General features: G+C 39.7%; 1 protein-coding gene across 5 annotated transcripts in view; it reads left to right on the top strand.

Moving 5' to 3' along the window:
• CAMK1D (calcium/calmodulin dependent protein kinase ID) overlaps positions 1-15705 on the top strand; it is a 449243-nt gene that overhangs the window by 276605 nt on the left and 156933 nt on the right. For 4 of the 5 annotated variants that reach the window (XM_033209182.1, XM_033209180.1, XM_033209185.1 and 1 more), the window contains one exon: positions 6629-6703. The exons of the other annotated variant lie outside the window; for it this stretch is intronic. In XM_033209182.1, the coding sequence (XP_033065073.1) occupies positions 6629-6703 (75 nt within the window). The remainder of the gene's footprint in view (positions 1-6628; positions 6704-15705) is intronic. 5 annotated transcript variants of the gene reach the window in all.

Here is a 15705-nt window from a genome sequence, read left to right as displayed (position 1 = left end):
TCTCTTTGTGTGAATAACATTTCAACTTTCTAGGCTGCTTAGAGTGACAGTGTTGGATGGTGAAAGACCTGGTCCTATATGGCCTTTGCCTGCAGAGAGAGGTCTTTCCCAGACTAGACTGTGAAGCTGGAAGTGCCTGAACAACGGACCGGAAGCTGATTGCGGCACATTGATGTAACTTCCTACTTGCACATTGCAGGGTGATCTGTGCCTCGCCATCCCCACCTCGCCCTCTCTTACAATCAGTTGTACTCTTGTCTCTTTCTTCTGATAATATGTTCTTCCATTCCTTGTCTTCATTTGGTGTCCGTAACTTAAGTAGGTCAATGCCCATTTCTAGAGAATGGCAATGCCAAGGAAAAGGATTTTGTGGTCTTTTCCTTCCTCTAAATACCTCATAATTGCTGCCATGGATGCCCTGCAGACAAGTAAAATGATAGAATGAGAAAAAGTGAGAAATGTTGAACTTTTTTTCTCCTCTCCTCTTTTGTGCTTTGCTTCTTTGCTTTTTCTTTCTTTTTTTAAAAATTTTCCTCATTTGCCATGGAGTTAAACATTTGTGGATCCTTGAACTGGGGAGCATTAGGTTGGAGGGTAAGATGTTACTCTCACTCCGCAGAAGCACATGTAGTCAGTAGCAGGCTGACTCTTTGGGTCCTGATGTTCCCTCACAAAGCTTGGGGGCTTTGTAACAGGGTCTACTTGTACATTTGGTATCAGTTATTTTTTATGCATGAATTAATTTTTTTTTTTTTTTTTTTTTTTTTTTTTTTTTTTGAGACGGAGTCTCGCTCTGTCGCCCGGGCTGGAGTGCAGTGGCCGGATCTCAGCTCACTGCAAGCTCCGCCTCCCGGTTCACGCCATTCTCCTGCCTCAGCCTCCCGAGTAGCTGGGACTACAGGCGCCCGCCACCTCGCCCGGCTAGTTTTTTGTATTTTTAGTAGAGACGGGGTTTCACCGTGTTAGCCAGGATGGTCTCGATCTCCATGAATTAATTTTAAAATGTTTTCTTGGCTTTTTCTGGAGTTTTCTTGCTTGGCTGTCAGTTACTGTATGGGCAGAAGTCTGCTTCAATGCCCATGTGCTGTTTCCCATTCAACTTGACTCTCTCTGCCTGGACCCACTTCCCTCTATCCATTTCTGTGCATTATTGGAGATTATGGAGGTTTTCACGTAGGTTACCATATAAACCATTTTCTCTCTGTATATCGATGTGTCAGCTCATGCTTACTTTGGGCCTGGTAGATGATAAGTGATGAAAATTAAGTTGAGGTTCTTTTTATCACCTGAAGTTGTTTTCAGTGACATTATTATGGCTTTGAATTATGCACATTTCAGGACATTTTGCTGTTTCAGAGTCAACATCCCTTATGGATGAAGATCCTCTTGGCCATACTTTGGAAAGAGTGTTGACCTCTGGGATTTAACCGTGCAAGTTGACAGAATCTCCATTTGCGATTTGCCTGTAACTGACATCTCTGCCTCTTTTCTCTGTTCACTTGATTCTCTTTTTTGGTAACACTAGCAGATATGAGCTGAGGAGAGGCTCCTTCTTATTATTTCTGCACTTCTCCCTATTCCTGCTGCTTTTCAACATCTTTTCTGATTCAGTTTGACTCACTGAAATTTCATCTGTTAGGATGTTTACAATCAAGTGTCTTCAGTACATCCACTAGATTCAAGATAATTCAACAAATCTCTGCACCCACAGAAGTGGATATTATATTGTTACTGATGGCATTAATACCTTGACTTTAGGTGTTATAATTTTATAGAAATAACTGAATTTATATGAGTTCTTGGATATTCTCATAACTTAGTTACTATGAAGTTATAGTGTAATTGCTTTAACATGAGTTTGGGAGTGAGAATAGACTTAGACTGAATCTCAGCAATGACAATTATGAGTTCTATAACCTTGGAATACTTAGGCTGTTTAGGATCTTAGTCTCCTTCCTCATTTCCTCCTCTTTTAAAAATTGAGAAAATAATACCTACTTCATAGACTTGTTGTTAATAGTAAATGAAATAATTAAAAATACTTAACACAGTCTTAACACATAGTTAACAATAAATGGTATAATACAACAGCAATGTCAGCCAGGCCTAACAAAAGTTATAAAACTAGCTCATCACTAGGTTTAGATTTGTGACATCCCAGGGGACTGAGGAAGTTGCACTTATCACAGAAAAGTCACAGCTGAAATGTTGAAGAAAACAACGTAAGAGAGGTTGTCAAAATTCCCAAACATACAAAGCGTAGAAGATGAGATCTATAGACTGGAAAGCTTGACTTCAATGCACAGCAAAATTCTGGAACAGAAAATTAAGCAGATGGTTTGTGATCATTTAGTAAAGACTGTAGTGGTTGCTAGGAGCTAACATGGGTTTACTAAGAACAAATCTTCCCAAACATCCAATTTCCCTTTTAAATAGTATTATGTGGTGTGTAGAGCTGAGGAATTCTACTTCTGCAAAGCATTTCATTGTCTTCTTATGGGGAGGATGTTAAAACACATGCTAGATGATAGTATTGCTAGGTTTGCAGCTAGAAAGCAATTGAAGCCAGCTGATTAATGTCATGGATATCTTGATGGGGGTCTCTGGTGGAGTACCATGGAGCTCTGACATGTAATCTTCCATTTAAATTTTTAATTAAGAATTTGAATGAACACACATGGGACGGATATGTACTAAATACACAGGTGGTCCAAAGTTGGGAGAGATAATTAGAACAATAAATGAGTCAATCAAGGTTCAGAACACCGCTGATGATCTGAAACACTGCGTGGAATCCAGAATAATCAGATTTAATGAAGCTAAAGGTGAAGACATTTAACTCTCACAATATCAACCTGAGTATGAAAGGAGACTGTGTTTGGTAGAAGGTCAAATTAAACTGATCTAGTGATTTAATTGGCCCTAAACTTGATATTCATTTATTAACTATGTGCCTTGCTCTTTTTTTGGCACTGGGGTGACAGTAGTGAAACAGTTGCAACTCCCTACCTACTTGGAGTTTATATTCTTTATGTGCCAGTGGTATGCAGTGGCTAAAATCTACAACAATGAACTTGTTAGGTTTTATTGGTAGAAGTATAATATCCAGATCATGATGATTAGTAGTTCTACTTTACTCTTTAATACCATATTCATGATACTGTATTTTTCCCGGGGATCAATATTTCCAGATCTGAATGCTAGAGTCTGGACAAACGAGTGATGATAGAGCAATGAGAGAAATATAAACCATATTGTAGGAAGATTTGTCAGCAATGAGAACATTAAGCAGGGCATTATTTCCCTCAAATCTGTGCAGAATCTATGGGAAGAAGGTGGAAGCTAGTTCTCTGTTGGTCCTGGGAGTCATTGCCAATTACCAGGAGGCTGGTTTCTGGCAAATGTAAGACAGACTGCCTGAGAAGTGTCCTAGTTCCAGCCTTCGCATGAGCGCCAGGAGGGCTGAGGCTGCCTTGCTTGTGTCTTCTTCTCCACTAAATTCAGAGTACCTAGGACTGTGCCTGGCACATGGCAGGCATCCAACAGATATTTGTTGAATGAATAATGAAAAGAGGGAATTTAGTATGAAGTGAGCCTTTGCATGGAATAGATCCTCGGTTAGTGTTTGTGCCCTAGTCCTCAATGCATGGATAGTCATATGGCATTTTTTGAAAATAACTCATGCACTGAAATAATGTTAAAACTTTACGTTCAGCTTTGCATATTGTAAGGAATGTGAGGGTGGAATAAAGTACCTGAGAACAGATGTGGGAGGCCAGAATAATTTTTTTTAACCATGTTTGAACAGCTCCAAGTTAATTAAACCACTTTTCTTAAGAGACATTAAGAGGCCATTTTTGGATTTATTTGAAATTTCTCAAGTATGCTTATTCAAACATTACTCATTCCAGCTCAACTCCCATCATCTTCTTGAGGCCTTCTTCATAATTCTGACCCATTCAGGGCTTTGCTTTCTCTGAACTTAAAGGCAGTTCTACAGATTTTAGCATTTGATTCTTTTCTAATTTCGTTTCTCTGCCTAGATGATAAGCTTTTTGATAGCAAAACTTTAGTTTTTATTTTTCTTTTCTTCCAGACACATAGCAGAAACTCGGTACATGACAATTGCTTGATTGCTTGATTGGTTGATGGAGAAATATTAATAGTTAAGATGTCTTTCCAGCCTCTGTGAAACTGCTATTTGATTGTCCCTGCTGTGTGCAATACTTCTTTGGAACGCTGCAATGAATTAAAAGCAATTTCTAGTCAGCACTCATGTAAGACATAGCAGGTTAAATAGGCTTTAATTCTCTATGCCATATATCAAAGGAGGGGACTGTAGTCCTAATTTAGTGGGTCCGCCACGTTGGCTAGGCAAGTGCTTTGTACAGACTTGATTCTTTGCGTTATTGTTGAATCTGAATGAACGACTGAACTCTGGGGCTCAGACAGCCTTCTTGACTCAACCTCCAAGGCAGGCTAGGGCTGCAGGTGCCAATCTCTAAACCCAATTTAGAGATTGAGTGATGTAAGCAGAGTGATTGGATTTAGCACATGACAATGCAGCTTGCCCAGTTACCTCTGAATTTCAGATAAACAACCATGCAGTACTTGGGACATACTTAAACTGCAAAAGTATTTACCGTGTTGCTACAATTCAGATGTAACTGTGTGCCAGGCATTTTCTCTGGCCACTCTTCATAGAATCCCATTCCTCCTATTTCTCCAGAAATCTAGGCTCTTCATTAACTCTCAAATGAGCTGGACTAAAAGAAAATGTTTATGACCATGTGATTGATTCCAATGGCAAATTACAACAATTTTTCCAAAAACGGAAAATCTACATAATGCCTACTTTTTGTGGGCATATTCTTTTAGGTATATCCAATAGTGATAATGCCATGATTTGTAGCATCTTGGTAGTCTCAAGTTAAGCTCTCTTGGTTTCCTTGGTGGCATAGTTTATTTGGCTCATATGCTATATGGCTGATAGTATCTTGCTCAGGCCGTGTAGAAACTATGGCTGACAAACAATTAGACTCTATTCTTTGGAATCAGGTGGAATGTGAATTTAGTATAATCTATTGTTTTAGTTCCTACAAAACAACTGCATTAACTACTATGAGCTATAGAATCAAAGGAAAGCCTTAGCAGTCTTTGTTAATTATCTTGTTCTCTTTCATCTCAAAAGGAAGATAATATTCTTGTTTGTTTTCCACCTTATAAACTTCTTTTCGCAGGGAAGACATCACACATTTAGGAAAATGGTTTCCCTTTTTCCTAACTAAATAAGGTTTCTTGCTGTTTAGTGGCAACAGCCTTTCAATATCATTCATTCATTCAGCAAGCATTTATTAAGCAGATTTGTGCTAGGCACCAGGAGCAACCAAAATGAATAATGTAGTTCTGGCTTTCAAGAGGTTCACAAGAATCTGCATGTTATGTGCTTGTCTTTAAATGGTTCAGCAGTCATTTCAATGAGAGGCTTATGGTAAGAGCTAATTATCTCCTTGAGTAATGACATTTTTTTTTTTCTGTCCAATGCTTTAAATAATATCAAGCCTTACATTCTGAGCAGAAACTGCTCTTCATGGATAGTGCCAAGGGCTAGAATTCGGCTGTTTCCTTCTGCCCTGGTTCTTTAGTTAGGACTTAGTTGTTCAGAGTGGGGTCTGCAGGTCAGCAGCACCGGTATCTCCTGGGAGCTGGTTAGACATGCAGCCTCCAAGGCCCCAACCAAACCTGCTGTCTCAGGGCCTGCAGTGGAGCCAGATCCCCAGGCGATTGATTTGCACGTTGAAGTTTGAGCAGTGCTGGTCTCATACGGTATTTCTCAAGCTCTAGTTTGCACGTGTAGAATATCTCAGCATCTTATTACAATACTGATTTCTGGGCTCTGCCCTCAACTTGTATACTCTGTGCTTGTCTTAGGGCCTGAGAATTTGCATTTCTACTAAGCTCTTTGGAGATACTGGTGCTGCCTGTTTGAGAACCACACTTTTGAGTAGCACTGATCTAGTTTGCTTGGGAAGCTGAAGTGACATTTGGTAGTGGGGTGGAGTGGGGGGACATGAACCCCAGTGAGGCAGTCAGGTTGGTTTTTTTTCCTTACACTGGACCCATGAACATGCCAGAGAAACTGTTCCCTGGAACATATATATTCTCCAGTGTTTTACCAGGTCTCCCTGCTCCCTGACATATGCCTGTCATGGGGGACAGATTTTCATATAATTAAGTGGTCAGGCAAGTCCGTGATGGCCACTGGGAGACAACACAAAAGGGAACAATTCTGTGCAGCGGGCCAGCCCTCTGAGTTGGGCCCTACAAGATAATAGGATGTGGGCAGGTTTGGCCTATTTCTGGGATTCACGTGAAGCAATAATAGTTAATCCACTCTTGCTAAACTGTAGGCTATTGAGCCTTAGGAACGAAGAGGAGTGGAGATCAGGGAAGGACTGTTAGGAAATGGGTCTGGAAAAAGTTTGGGGACAAGATCCTGAAGTCTGAAATGTTTTTGTTCAGGAGTTTGGATTCTGTTTTGTAACTTTTTGCTACAATGCTGTCTGTTTTGAAACGTTTTCCTGTCTAACTGTACTTACTATTTGTGTGTCTATTTTTTTTTTTTCAGGATTAAGCATGAAAATATTGTTGCCCTGGAAGACATTTATGAAAGCCCAAATCACTTGTACTTGGTCATGCAGCTGTAAGTACCTTGTTTGACTGATGAGTTTTGAACCAATTTGCAAACTCCAATGTCTAAAGGGATCAGGTGGGAAAAGAAATGACTGAAGTGGGCCAGGTAAGGTAGTAGGGAGCAGGGAGGCCTGTGGGGTACTAGAGAGGCCTGTATCCAACTAAAGACGGTGGGCTGCCCGCAGGAGTCTACAGGCCTCCCTTGAACCGGCCTGCAGCTGCTGGGCTGGACTAATAACCTAGAGCCTCAGCAGTGAATGTGATGTTCCTGCTGCAGGATGTTTGTATTGCCTTCTAATATGTCAGGGCCAAATGTGGCTGCCTGAAGACACTTCAGTGGGCCCACTGTAAGGTACACTTTGCTCCTATCTCTAGGAGAAACTCCCACCCTTGTCATCCTTTCCAGGGATGCCGGGGGAGGGAAGCAGATGGTAACTGTGTATACCCGTTTCTTCCCTTGTACTCTTCCTTTGACAGATAAGAGCACATGTGATTGAAAAGGGAATTTGCGCCAGACGTAAGAGAAGTATTGGCGTCAGACCATGACATTATCCCCCTCATTAGGTTATTTTTGCATTCCATTAACACTGGAGATTACTCAAAGAGCGAAGAAATCAGAAAGCCAGATACTCGAATAGAGACTTTACTTGAACATGTATTTTTAAAAATTTAAGCTGAAATTAGCCTCCCTGCCTGCATAAGTGCTTTACTCTAAGCAATATGGTTCCTATGAATATCCCAGGGCTGCATTGAGTAGACTTAACTGATAGAAACTGTGTCAGAATATTATGCTTTAACCATTACCTGAATGAATAAATGCTGGAACATCATATGATTAAGTTTACCGACTGAGGAGATTTTTGTTGAAGATTAGAATATAGACTTAATTTCATGATTTATTAATGATTTTCAGACTTGGGATTGTCAAGGGTGTGTAGAATTGATGATTAGGCTCACAATTTATTTTCCATAGATTCTTATTTTCCTTATGAATGTTTAAACAACACATTAACTTGGGATCATGTTAGGATGCAAATAAGTGTTCATCGGTGCATTTAGTTAACCTTTCATGATCTTCAAAATATTTTTGTAGGTTATGATATTTTTGTATAAATATTTTAAAGCTGTCTATGCCAGAAGCATATGTATGATTGCTGTCTGTCAAATGGCAATTCTAGGTGGTGACTAGCAGTTTTAGAGATTTATACGTTATAGTCAGCCATGATATAAGTCCAAGAAGTTTTTGACTACTGGGTTCCATGTTAACTCGAGTTACCTAAGTGTCATCTTTTTTAGTTCCTTGTTCTTCTCTTTGCTTTATAATTTGCCGTATTTCTGGTTTTTCCTAGAGAGCACTAGTTCTCCCCAAATTTGGGAGCACGCCCTAGAAGTTCTTGTGACTTTGCTTTATGCGAAGTCTGCTCTATAAAGATGCAGTTGCATCACTTTCTCATCAAATATTATTGCATAATTGGAAGATTATGAGATTTCAGCGGCGACCAAATGCCCCGCAAAATGTTAGCTATGTATTTAAATGTGTGTTTTTTCACTGGTAATGCAAAAACTACTAATACTCAAATCCAAAGCTATATGGATCTACTTGTTTAAGTTTTGTGTTTATGGAACTATAACCAAATATAAGTTAAAGCACCTCAAATGTGTCCACCTTGGCTCTGCCTCTTATTAGCCGGGTGAACTGGGGCAAATAACTGGGCTTCTCTGAGTATCAGTTTCCATAATGGGAAAATGGGGATAATATTTTCGTTAGAGGATTATAGTGGGTAGTGAAGGAGAAAAGTGTAGTAAGTAATCTCACAATAATAGGTCTTCAGTACACGTGGTTTCTCTATGGATATCTATATCATTTCATCACTGTGTCTCTACAGATGGTCTTTAATTTTATGAGGTAACGTTCAAGCTGATTTAGAATTTGCCTTTCTAAGCAACTTGGGGTTGTATACTACCAACAAAAGTTATTGTAAATATGGGTTGACATAAAAACATAAAAATGTCTGGAACAAAACCAACCTTAGAACAAAGCCTGGAAGTCATATGAGGACACCGCTATCCCTGCCCCTCCCTGAGCTTTTCTGTCAAGGAATTCTTCCCTCTTTTGTGTTATAAAACAAAAAAAAACCTCATTGGCCCAGCATGGTAGCTCACACCTGTAATCCCTGCACTTTGGGAGGCAGAGGCAGGCGGATCATTTGAAGTCAGGAGTTCAAGACCAGCTTGGCCAACATGGTGAAACCCAATGTCTACTAAAAATATAAAAATTAGCTATGCGTGGTGTCAGGCACCAGTAGTCGTAGCTACTCAGGAGACTGAGGCAGGAAAATCGTTTGAGCCCGAAAGGCAGAGGTTGCAATGAGCTGAGGTCGTGCCACTGCACTCCAGCCTGGGTGACAAGGCGCAAGACTCTGTCTTGAAACAAAAAACAAAACACCCCATTTACGTGGACCACACGCCTTAAGAATTTTTAGTAATTCAGAGAGGAATTAGGGTGGGATTAACTGTTGGGGGACATTGTATGAGATTTGTCAGGCAAATTCATCACAAAATCCAGTTTAGAGGCAATGAATGTTTGAATTACCTAAGTAAAAAAACTATGCACAGTAGTAAGCAGTTCAAAAGCTCTGTTGACACAAAAAAATTAGGTATGCTAATTTTTTAAATGTTACATTGTATTCTTTTTTCATTGGTTCTCATTACTTTATAAAAATCAACTTTTGGGAGGTATCATTTACGTACAAGTTACTGTATCCATTTAAATGGACAATTCAAATGAACATGACAGAATTATACCCATGAAGCCACCACCACAGTGAAGAGACAGAAAATTTCCATGCCACTCAAGACTCCTAGGGCCCCTTTCAAGTCTTCTCTTCCTCATTCATGACCCTAGTCAACCAGTGACGTACTTTACTTACTAGAAATTATTTTATATTTTATAAAATATCGTATAAATTAACTTATATAGTATATACTCTTTTGCGTCTGGCTTATTTCATTCATCATTATTTTGACATTCATCCACGTAGCATGTCTCAGTGGTTCATCCCTTTTTATTACTGAGTAGTATTCCATTGTTATGAATATTACACGTTTTAAACTTTTGTATTTATCGACACTTGGGTGGTTTTCAGTTTGGGAACTCTAATGAGTGAAGTTGCTGTGGACATTCATGGACAGGTCTTTAAGTGCGTGCATGTTTGAGTAAAGACCTAGGAGTGGAATGAGTGCGTCATATGGTAGATGTTGTGTTCAACTTTTTAATAAGCTGCCTGACACTTTTCCAAAGTGGTTGTGCTATCTTGCATTCTTTTTTTGGCCAGCAGTATATGTCAGTTCCTGTTGCTCTACATTCTTGCTAGTCCTTGAGATTTTCACTTTTAGCCATTCTAATGGGGTGTAGTGATATCGCAGGGTGGTTTTAGTTTGCATTTCTCGATGATGAATCATGTTGATCATCTTTTTATGCCCTGATTGGCCACTTGTATATCTTCTTTTATAAAGTGTCTGTTCAGATCTTTCGCTCAGTCTTTACTGGATTATCATCACATTATTGGGTTGAAAGTGTTCTTTATGTAGTCCATAGTTTGTCAGATACATGTAATATGAATATTTTCTTCCATTTTGTATCTTGCTTTGCTGTTTTTTTTTAATGGTGCCTTTTAAAAAATTCATTGAAATATAATTTACATACTACACAATTCACCCATAAGGTGTACAATGAAATTTTTTTTTTTTTTTTTTTGAGACGGATTCTTGCCCTTTTGCCCAGGCGTAGTGCAGTGGCATGATCTTGGCTCACTGCAACCTCTGCCTCCCGGGTTCAAGCAATTCTCCTAGCTCAGCCTCCAGAGTAGCTGGGATTATGGGCACCCGCCACCATGCCCAGCTATTTTTTGTATTTTTTGGTAGAGATGGGGTTTCACCATGTTGGTCAGGCTGGTCTTGAACTCCTGACCTCAGTTGATCCACCCACCTTAGCTTCCTAAGTGCTGGGATTATAGGCGTGAGCCACCTCGCCCGGCCCGAAATGTTTTCTAGTATAGTCACAGGGTTATGCAACCATCACTGCAACCTAATTTTAGGGACATTTTTGTCCCTCTAAAAGAAACCCTATACTCATTAGCAATCACTCTCAATTCCTCCCTCCCTCAGTCTCTTGTGACTACTTATTTTTGGTCCCTATGGATTTGCCTGTTTTAGACTTTTCATATGAATGGAATTATACAATACGTGATCTTTCGTGACTGGATTCTCTCTCTCAGCTCATTGATTGCAAGATTAATCCATATTGTGTCGTGTGTATCAGTACTTCATTCCTTTTTATTACCAAATAATATTTTATTATCTGGATATATCACATTTTGTTTCTCTCTTTTGCAGTTGATGGACATTTAGGTTGTCTCACTTTTTGGCTAATATGGATAATGATGCAGGCATTTTCATGTACAGGTTTTTTTCTGGACCTGCTTTCATTTCCCTTGGGTATATACCTAGTAGTGAAATTGCCGGGTCGAATGACAGCTCTTGTTTTAACATTCTGAGGAGTCGTCAAACTATTTTCCAAAATGACTGTACCATTTTACAATCCCATGAGCAACGTATGGGGATTCCAACTTCTCTACATCCTTATTAACACTTACTCTCTGTCTTTTTGATGATAGCCATCCTGTGGGTGTGAAGTGGCATCTTGAGATTTCAGTTTGTATTTTCCTGATAACTAACGATTTTGAACATCTTTTCCCATGTTAACCACTTACATATCTTCTTTGGAGATATATATATATTCAAATCCTTTATCCTTTGTAAATTGCTTTGTCTTTTATTGTTGTGTTGTAAGACTGCCTTATATCTTTTATGTACAAATCTCTTACCAGACATATGATTTGCAAATGTGTTCCCCTATTCTGTAGATTGTCTTTGTGCTTTCTTGATAGTATCATTTACAGCACAAAAGTTTTTTAACTTTGAGGTGGTCTTGTTTATTTTTTCTTTCGTTGCTTACGTTTCTAGTGTTATACTAAGAAGCTATCACCTAATTCTTTTTATCTTTCTTTTTTTTTTTTTTTTTTTTTGAGATGGAGTCTCGCTCTGTCGCCAGGCTGGAGTGCAGTGGTGCGATCTTGGCTCACTGCAAGCTCCGCCTCCCCGGTTCACGCCATTCTCCTGCCTCAGCCTCCTGAGTAACTGGGACTTCAGGGGCCCGCCACCATGCCTGGCTAATTTTTTGTACTTTTAGTAGAGACGGGTTTCACCATGTTGGCCAGGATGGTCTCGATCTCCTGACCTCGTGATCCACCCACCTCGGCCTCCCAAAGTGCTGGGATTACAGGTGTGAGCTACCACACCTGACCACTATCACCTAATTCGTAATGGTACCTTTTGAAAAGGAAAGTTTTAGTGATGATAATGTTCTTTTTTTTTTTTTTTGGTGGTGATAATGTTCATTTTTTTAATGGCTTGTGCTTTTTGTGTCTTGTGTTAAAAGTCTTTGCCTTTGCAAATAATTTTTTCCTCTGGACATTACATAATTTTGGCTTTTCTTTTCTTTTTCTGAGATGGAGTCTTGCTCTGTTGCCCATGCCTGAGTACAGTGGCGCAATCTCGGCTCGCTGCAACCTCTGCCTTCCGGGTTCAAGTGATTCTCCTGCCTCAGCTTCCCAAGTAGCTGGGATTACAGGCGTGCACCACCATGCCCAGCTAATTTTTTTTTTGTATTTTTAGTAGAGATGGGGTTTCACCGTGTTGGCCAGGCTGGTCCTGAACTCCTGACCTCAAGTGATCTGCCCACCTTGGCCTCCCAAAGTGCTGGGATTACAGACCTGAGCCACTGTGCCTGGTCAACTTTTCTACCTAGGTATATTTCATGATCAATTTCAGGTTAATTTATATATATAGTATGAAGTAATGACAGTATTCGTTTTTGTCATAGGGCTATCCAATTTTCAGCATCATTTGTTGTAAGTTCTTCAACTTTTTATTTATTTTTTCCTTAAAATTGCTTTGGCTATTCTAGAGTATTTGTATTTTCATGTAGGTTTTAGAATAGACTTGCCTTTTTTTTTTTTTCTTAGAGTTTAGCTTTATTGTCCAGGCTCTGATGCAGTGGCACAATATTGGCTCACTGCAACTTCTGCCTCCCGGGTTCACGCAATTCTCATGCCTCAGTCACCTGAGTAGCTGAGATTACAGGCGCCCACAACCACGCCCAGGTGATTTTCTGTATTTTAGTAGAGATTTGGTTTCACCATCTTGCCCAGGCTCGTCTCGAACTCCTGAGCTCAGGCAATCCACCTGTCTTGGCCTCCCAAAGTGCTAAGATTATAGGTGTGAGCCACCATGCCCAGCTGCCTTTTTTAATGCTTGTGGGAATTTTGTTTGGGCTTACATTGAATCTGTATATCAATTTGAGAACAGTTGACAGCTTAAAACACATAGCCTTTTGATTAATAAACCTAAGTGTTTTCATTTTATTTAGGTTTTTCATTGCTCTCAGTGACATTTTATAGTTTTCAGGATGTAGGTCTTCATATACTTGTTCAATTTATTCTGAGCTATTTTTTATTCTATTGTAAATGGATCTTTATTTCATTTTTCCGGTTGCTTGCTACTAGCATATAAAAATATAATTGATTTTTGTGCATTAGTCTCTGACCTTGCTGAATTCACTTACTAGTTCTAGTGTTGTTTTGTAGATTTCTTACCATTTTCTATCTCAATAATCATGTCATCTGAAATTTACATTAATTGTAGTTGTTCCCTAAAGGAATCCTATTTGGTAAAACTTTGATAGTTTAGTTCTAAATATTAAGTGTATTTTAATGGCGTAATAATATGTCTTTAAAATATTTTATGTTAGATATTTTGAAAATTCAGATGAGCCTCTCTTATTCTCTTTTTGCCTCCATTAGTTATCTAAATGAGTATAAAAAGAAAAAAGCAATGACAGAAAGCCCTGGATATATCAGAATATAACACTACTACGAAAAGTCTTTGGTTTGGTTTGAGGATTGTGTATCCTGTATTATTTTTGGTGGTTGTATTTTTTGGTTTTGTTTGGCAAGGCTCAGTGGTTTATGCTACTGATAATCCATCTGTTTTTCTTTTTTTATTAAAAATTTTTTTTCAGTAGTTGGGGTCTCACTCTGTCACCCAGGCTGGAAGGCACTGGCATTACCATGTATCACTGTAGCCTCCAACTCCTGGGCTCAAGCAATTCTCCCACCTTAGCATCCTGAGTAGCTGGGACTGCAGGCATGTGCCACCATGCCTGGCTAATTACTTTTACTTTTGTAGAGATGAGTCTTGCTGTGTTGTCCAGGCTGATCTCAAACCCCTGACCTCAAGCAGTCCTCCCAGTCTCCCAAAGTGTTGGGATTACACACGTGAGCCACTGCCCCTGGCCCCCATCTTTTCTGTCTGGGTCAGTGAGAAAGTGGAAAGAGTTTTTGTTTTTATTTTGTTTTTGTTTGACTAAAGAGCTTAGAAAGTCTTTAGCTTCTAAATATATGGGGAGGATCTAAAACACAACATTTTGGAGGACGTTATTTTACAATGTTTGTGCCTCGGAAAGTTTTAGTTTCCTAGGAAACAGCATCGTGGGCACTGAGAGACAACAGGGGATGCGCTAGCACCTTAATATTATTACCTGCCTAATTGCTATTTCAGCTCTGAGTATTGCAGTAGATTTGTTCCCGTACTGCTGCAGCAAGGGACTTCATTGTTTCCAGAAGTCTATATTTAAATTTTATTTGGGTTTTTGGAAAAATGCTCTTTTTTTTTTTCCAGAATTCTGTTTTTGGAACATTCTGCTTTAGATAGGAGGAAGTCATTATGACATTGGGAGAAGTGATAGATGGAAAGTCAGTTCGTTTGGAATTTCTCATCTGACTTGACTTATAGAATATTAATCCAGGGCGAGGCGCTGTGGCTCACTCCTGTAATCCTAGCATTTTGGGAGGCCAAAGCGGGTAGATCAAGAGGTCAGGAGTTCAAGACCAGCCTGGTCAAGATGGTGAAACTCCGTCTCTACTAAAAATACAAAAATTAGCTAGGCGTGGTGGCAGGTGCCTGTAATCCCAGCTACTCAGGAGGCTGAGGTAGGGAACTGCTTGAACCTGGGAGGTGGAAGTTGCAGTGAGCCGAGATCACGCCACTGCACTCCAGCCTGGGCGACACAGTCAGACTCTGTCTCAAAAAAAAAGAAAAAAGAATATTAGTCCATACATTTGGAGATGAGAAAGGCCACTGCCTCAACTCCTCCCCTTCACAACTGTAACAATTTAAGAAATAAAATAAACTTCAGGCTGATACAATGCAAAGGATAGATCAGAAATACTTTTTAAAAGAAATAGATGATATTGCTGTGGAATTAGAACATATTTCCAATAAGACTTATATTTCCATATGTGGGTAACTCCTCAATTTGTATCTCCAGCCTGGAGCCCTGTCCAGAACTCTAAGCTTGTATATCCAACTGTCTTCTCAGCAGTTCCACTTGGCCAGGTAATAAGCATCACTCACATACCAGATCCAAAATAAACTCTTGAATTTTCCACAAAATCTGCTTCTCCTGCTGTCTATCTCATCTTAGCAAATGGCAACTCCATTTTTCCAGTTGTCCAGGCCAAAAATCTGGAGTCATCCTTGACTTATCCTTTTCTCTTATACCCAACAATCCCATCCCTTGGCAAATCCTGTGGCCACCAGCTTCAGAATATACAACAAATGCAACCACTTCTCCTCATCTCTATACCTACCGCCCTGCTCCAAACCGCCATATAAAGCATCTTTCTTCCCCCAGTCCTACACCACTGTGCTGTTCCTTTTTAGCGTGTTAGCCAGATCTTATCATGCCTTTGTTGAAAAACTCCCATTGGCTTGTCATCTTCGAACGAAAGACAAAGTCATTATGGTGGCCTCCAGGGCCCTATGTGTCCTGGCTTCTGGAAACCTCTCTGACTTCCTGTCCCACCTTTCTCTCTCTCTTTCATTTGGCTG

Source organism: Trachypithecus francoisi, unplaced genomic scaffold (assembly GCF_009764315.1).
Source record: "Trachypithecus francoisi isolate TF-2019V2 unplaced genomic scaffold, Tfra_2.0 Lachesis_group9, whole genome shotgun sequence".
NCBI classification, from domain to species: Eukaryota; Metazoa; Chordata; class Mammalia; order Primates; family Cercopithecidae; genus Trachypithecus; species Trachypithecus francoisi.
Note: the sequence above shows the minus strand (reverse complement) of the source record. Positions and strands in the feature narration are given on the sequence as shown.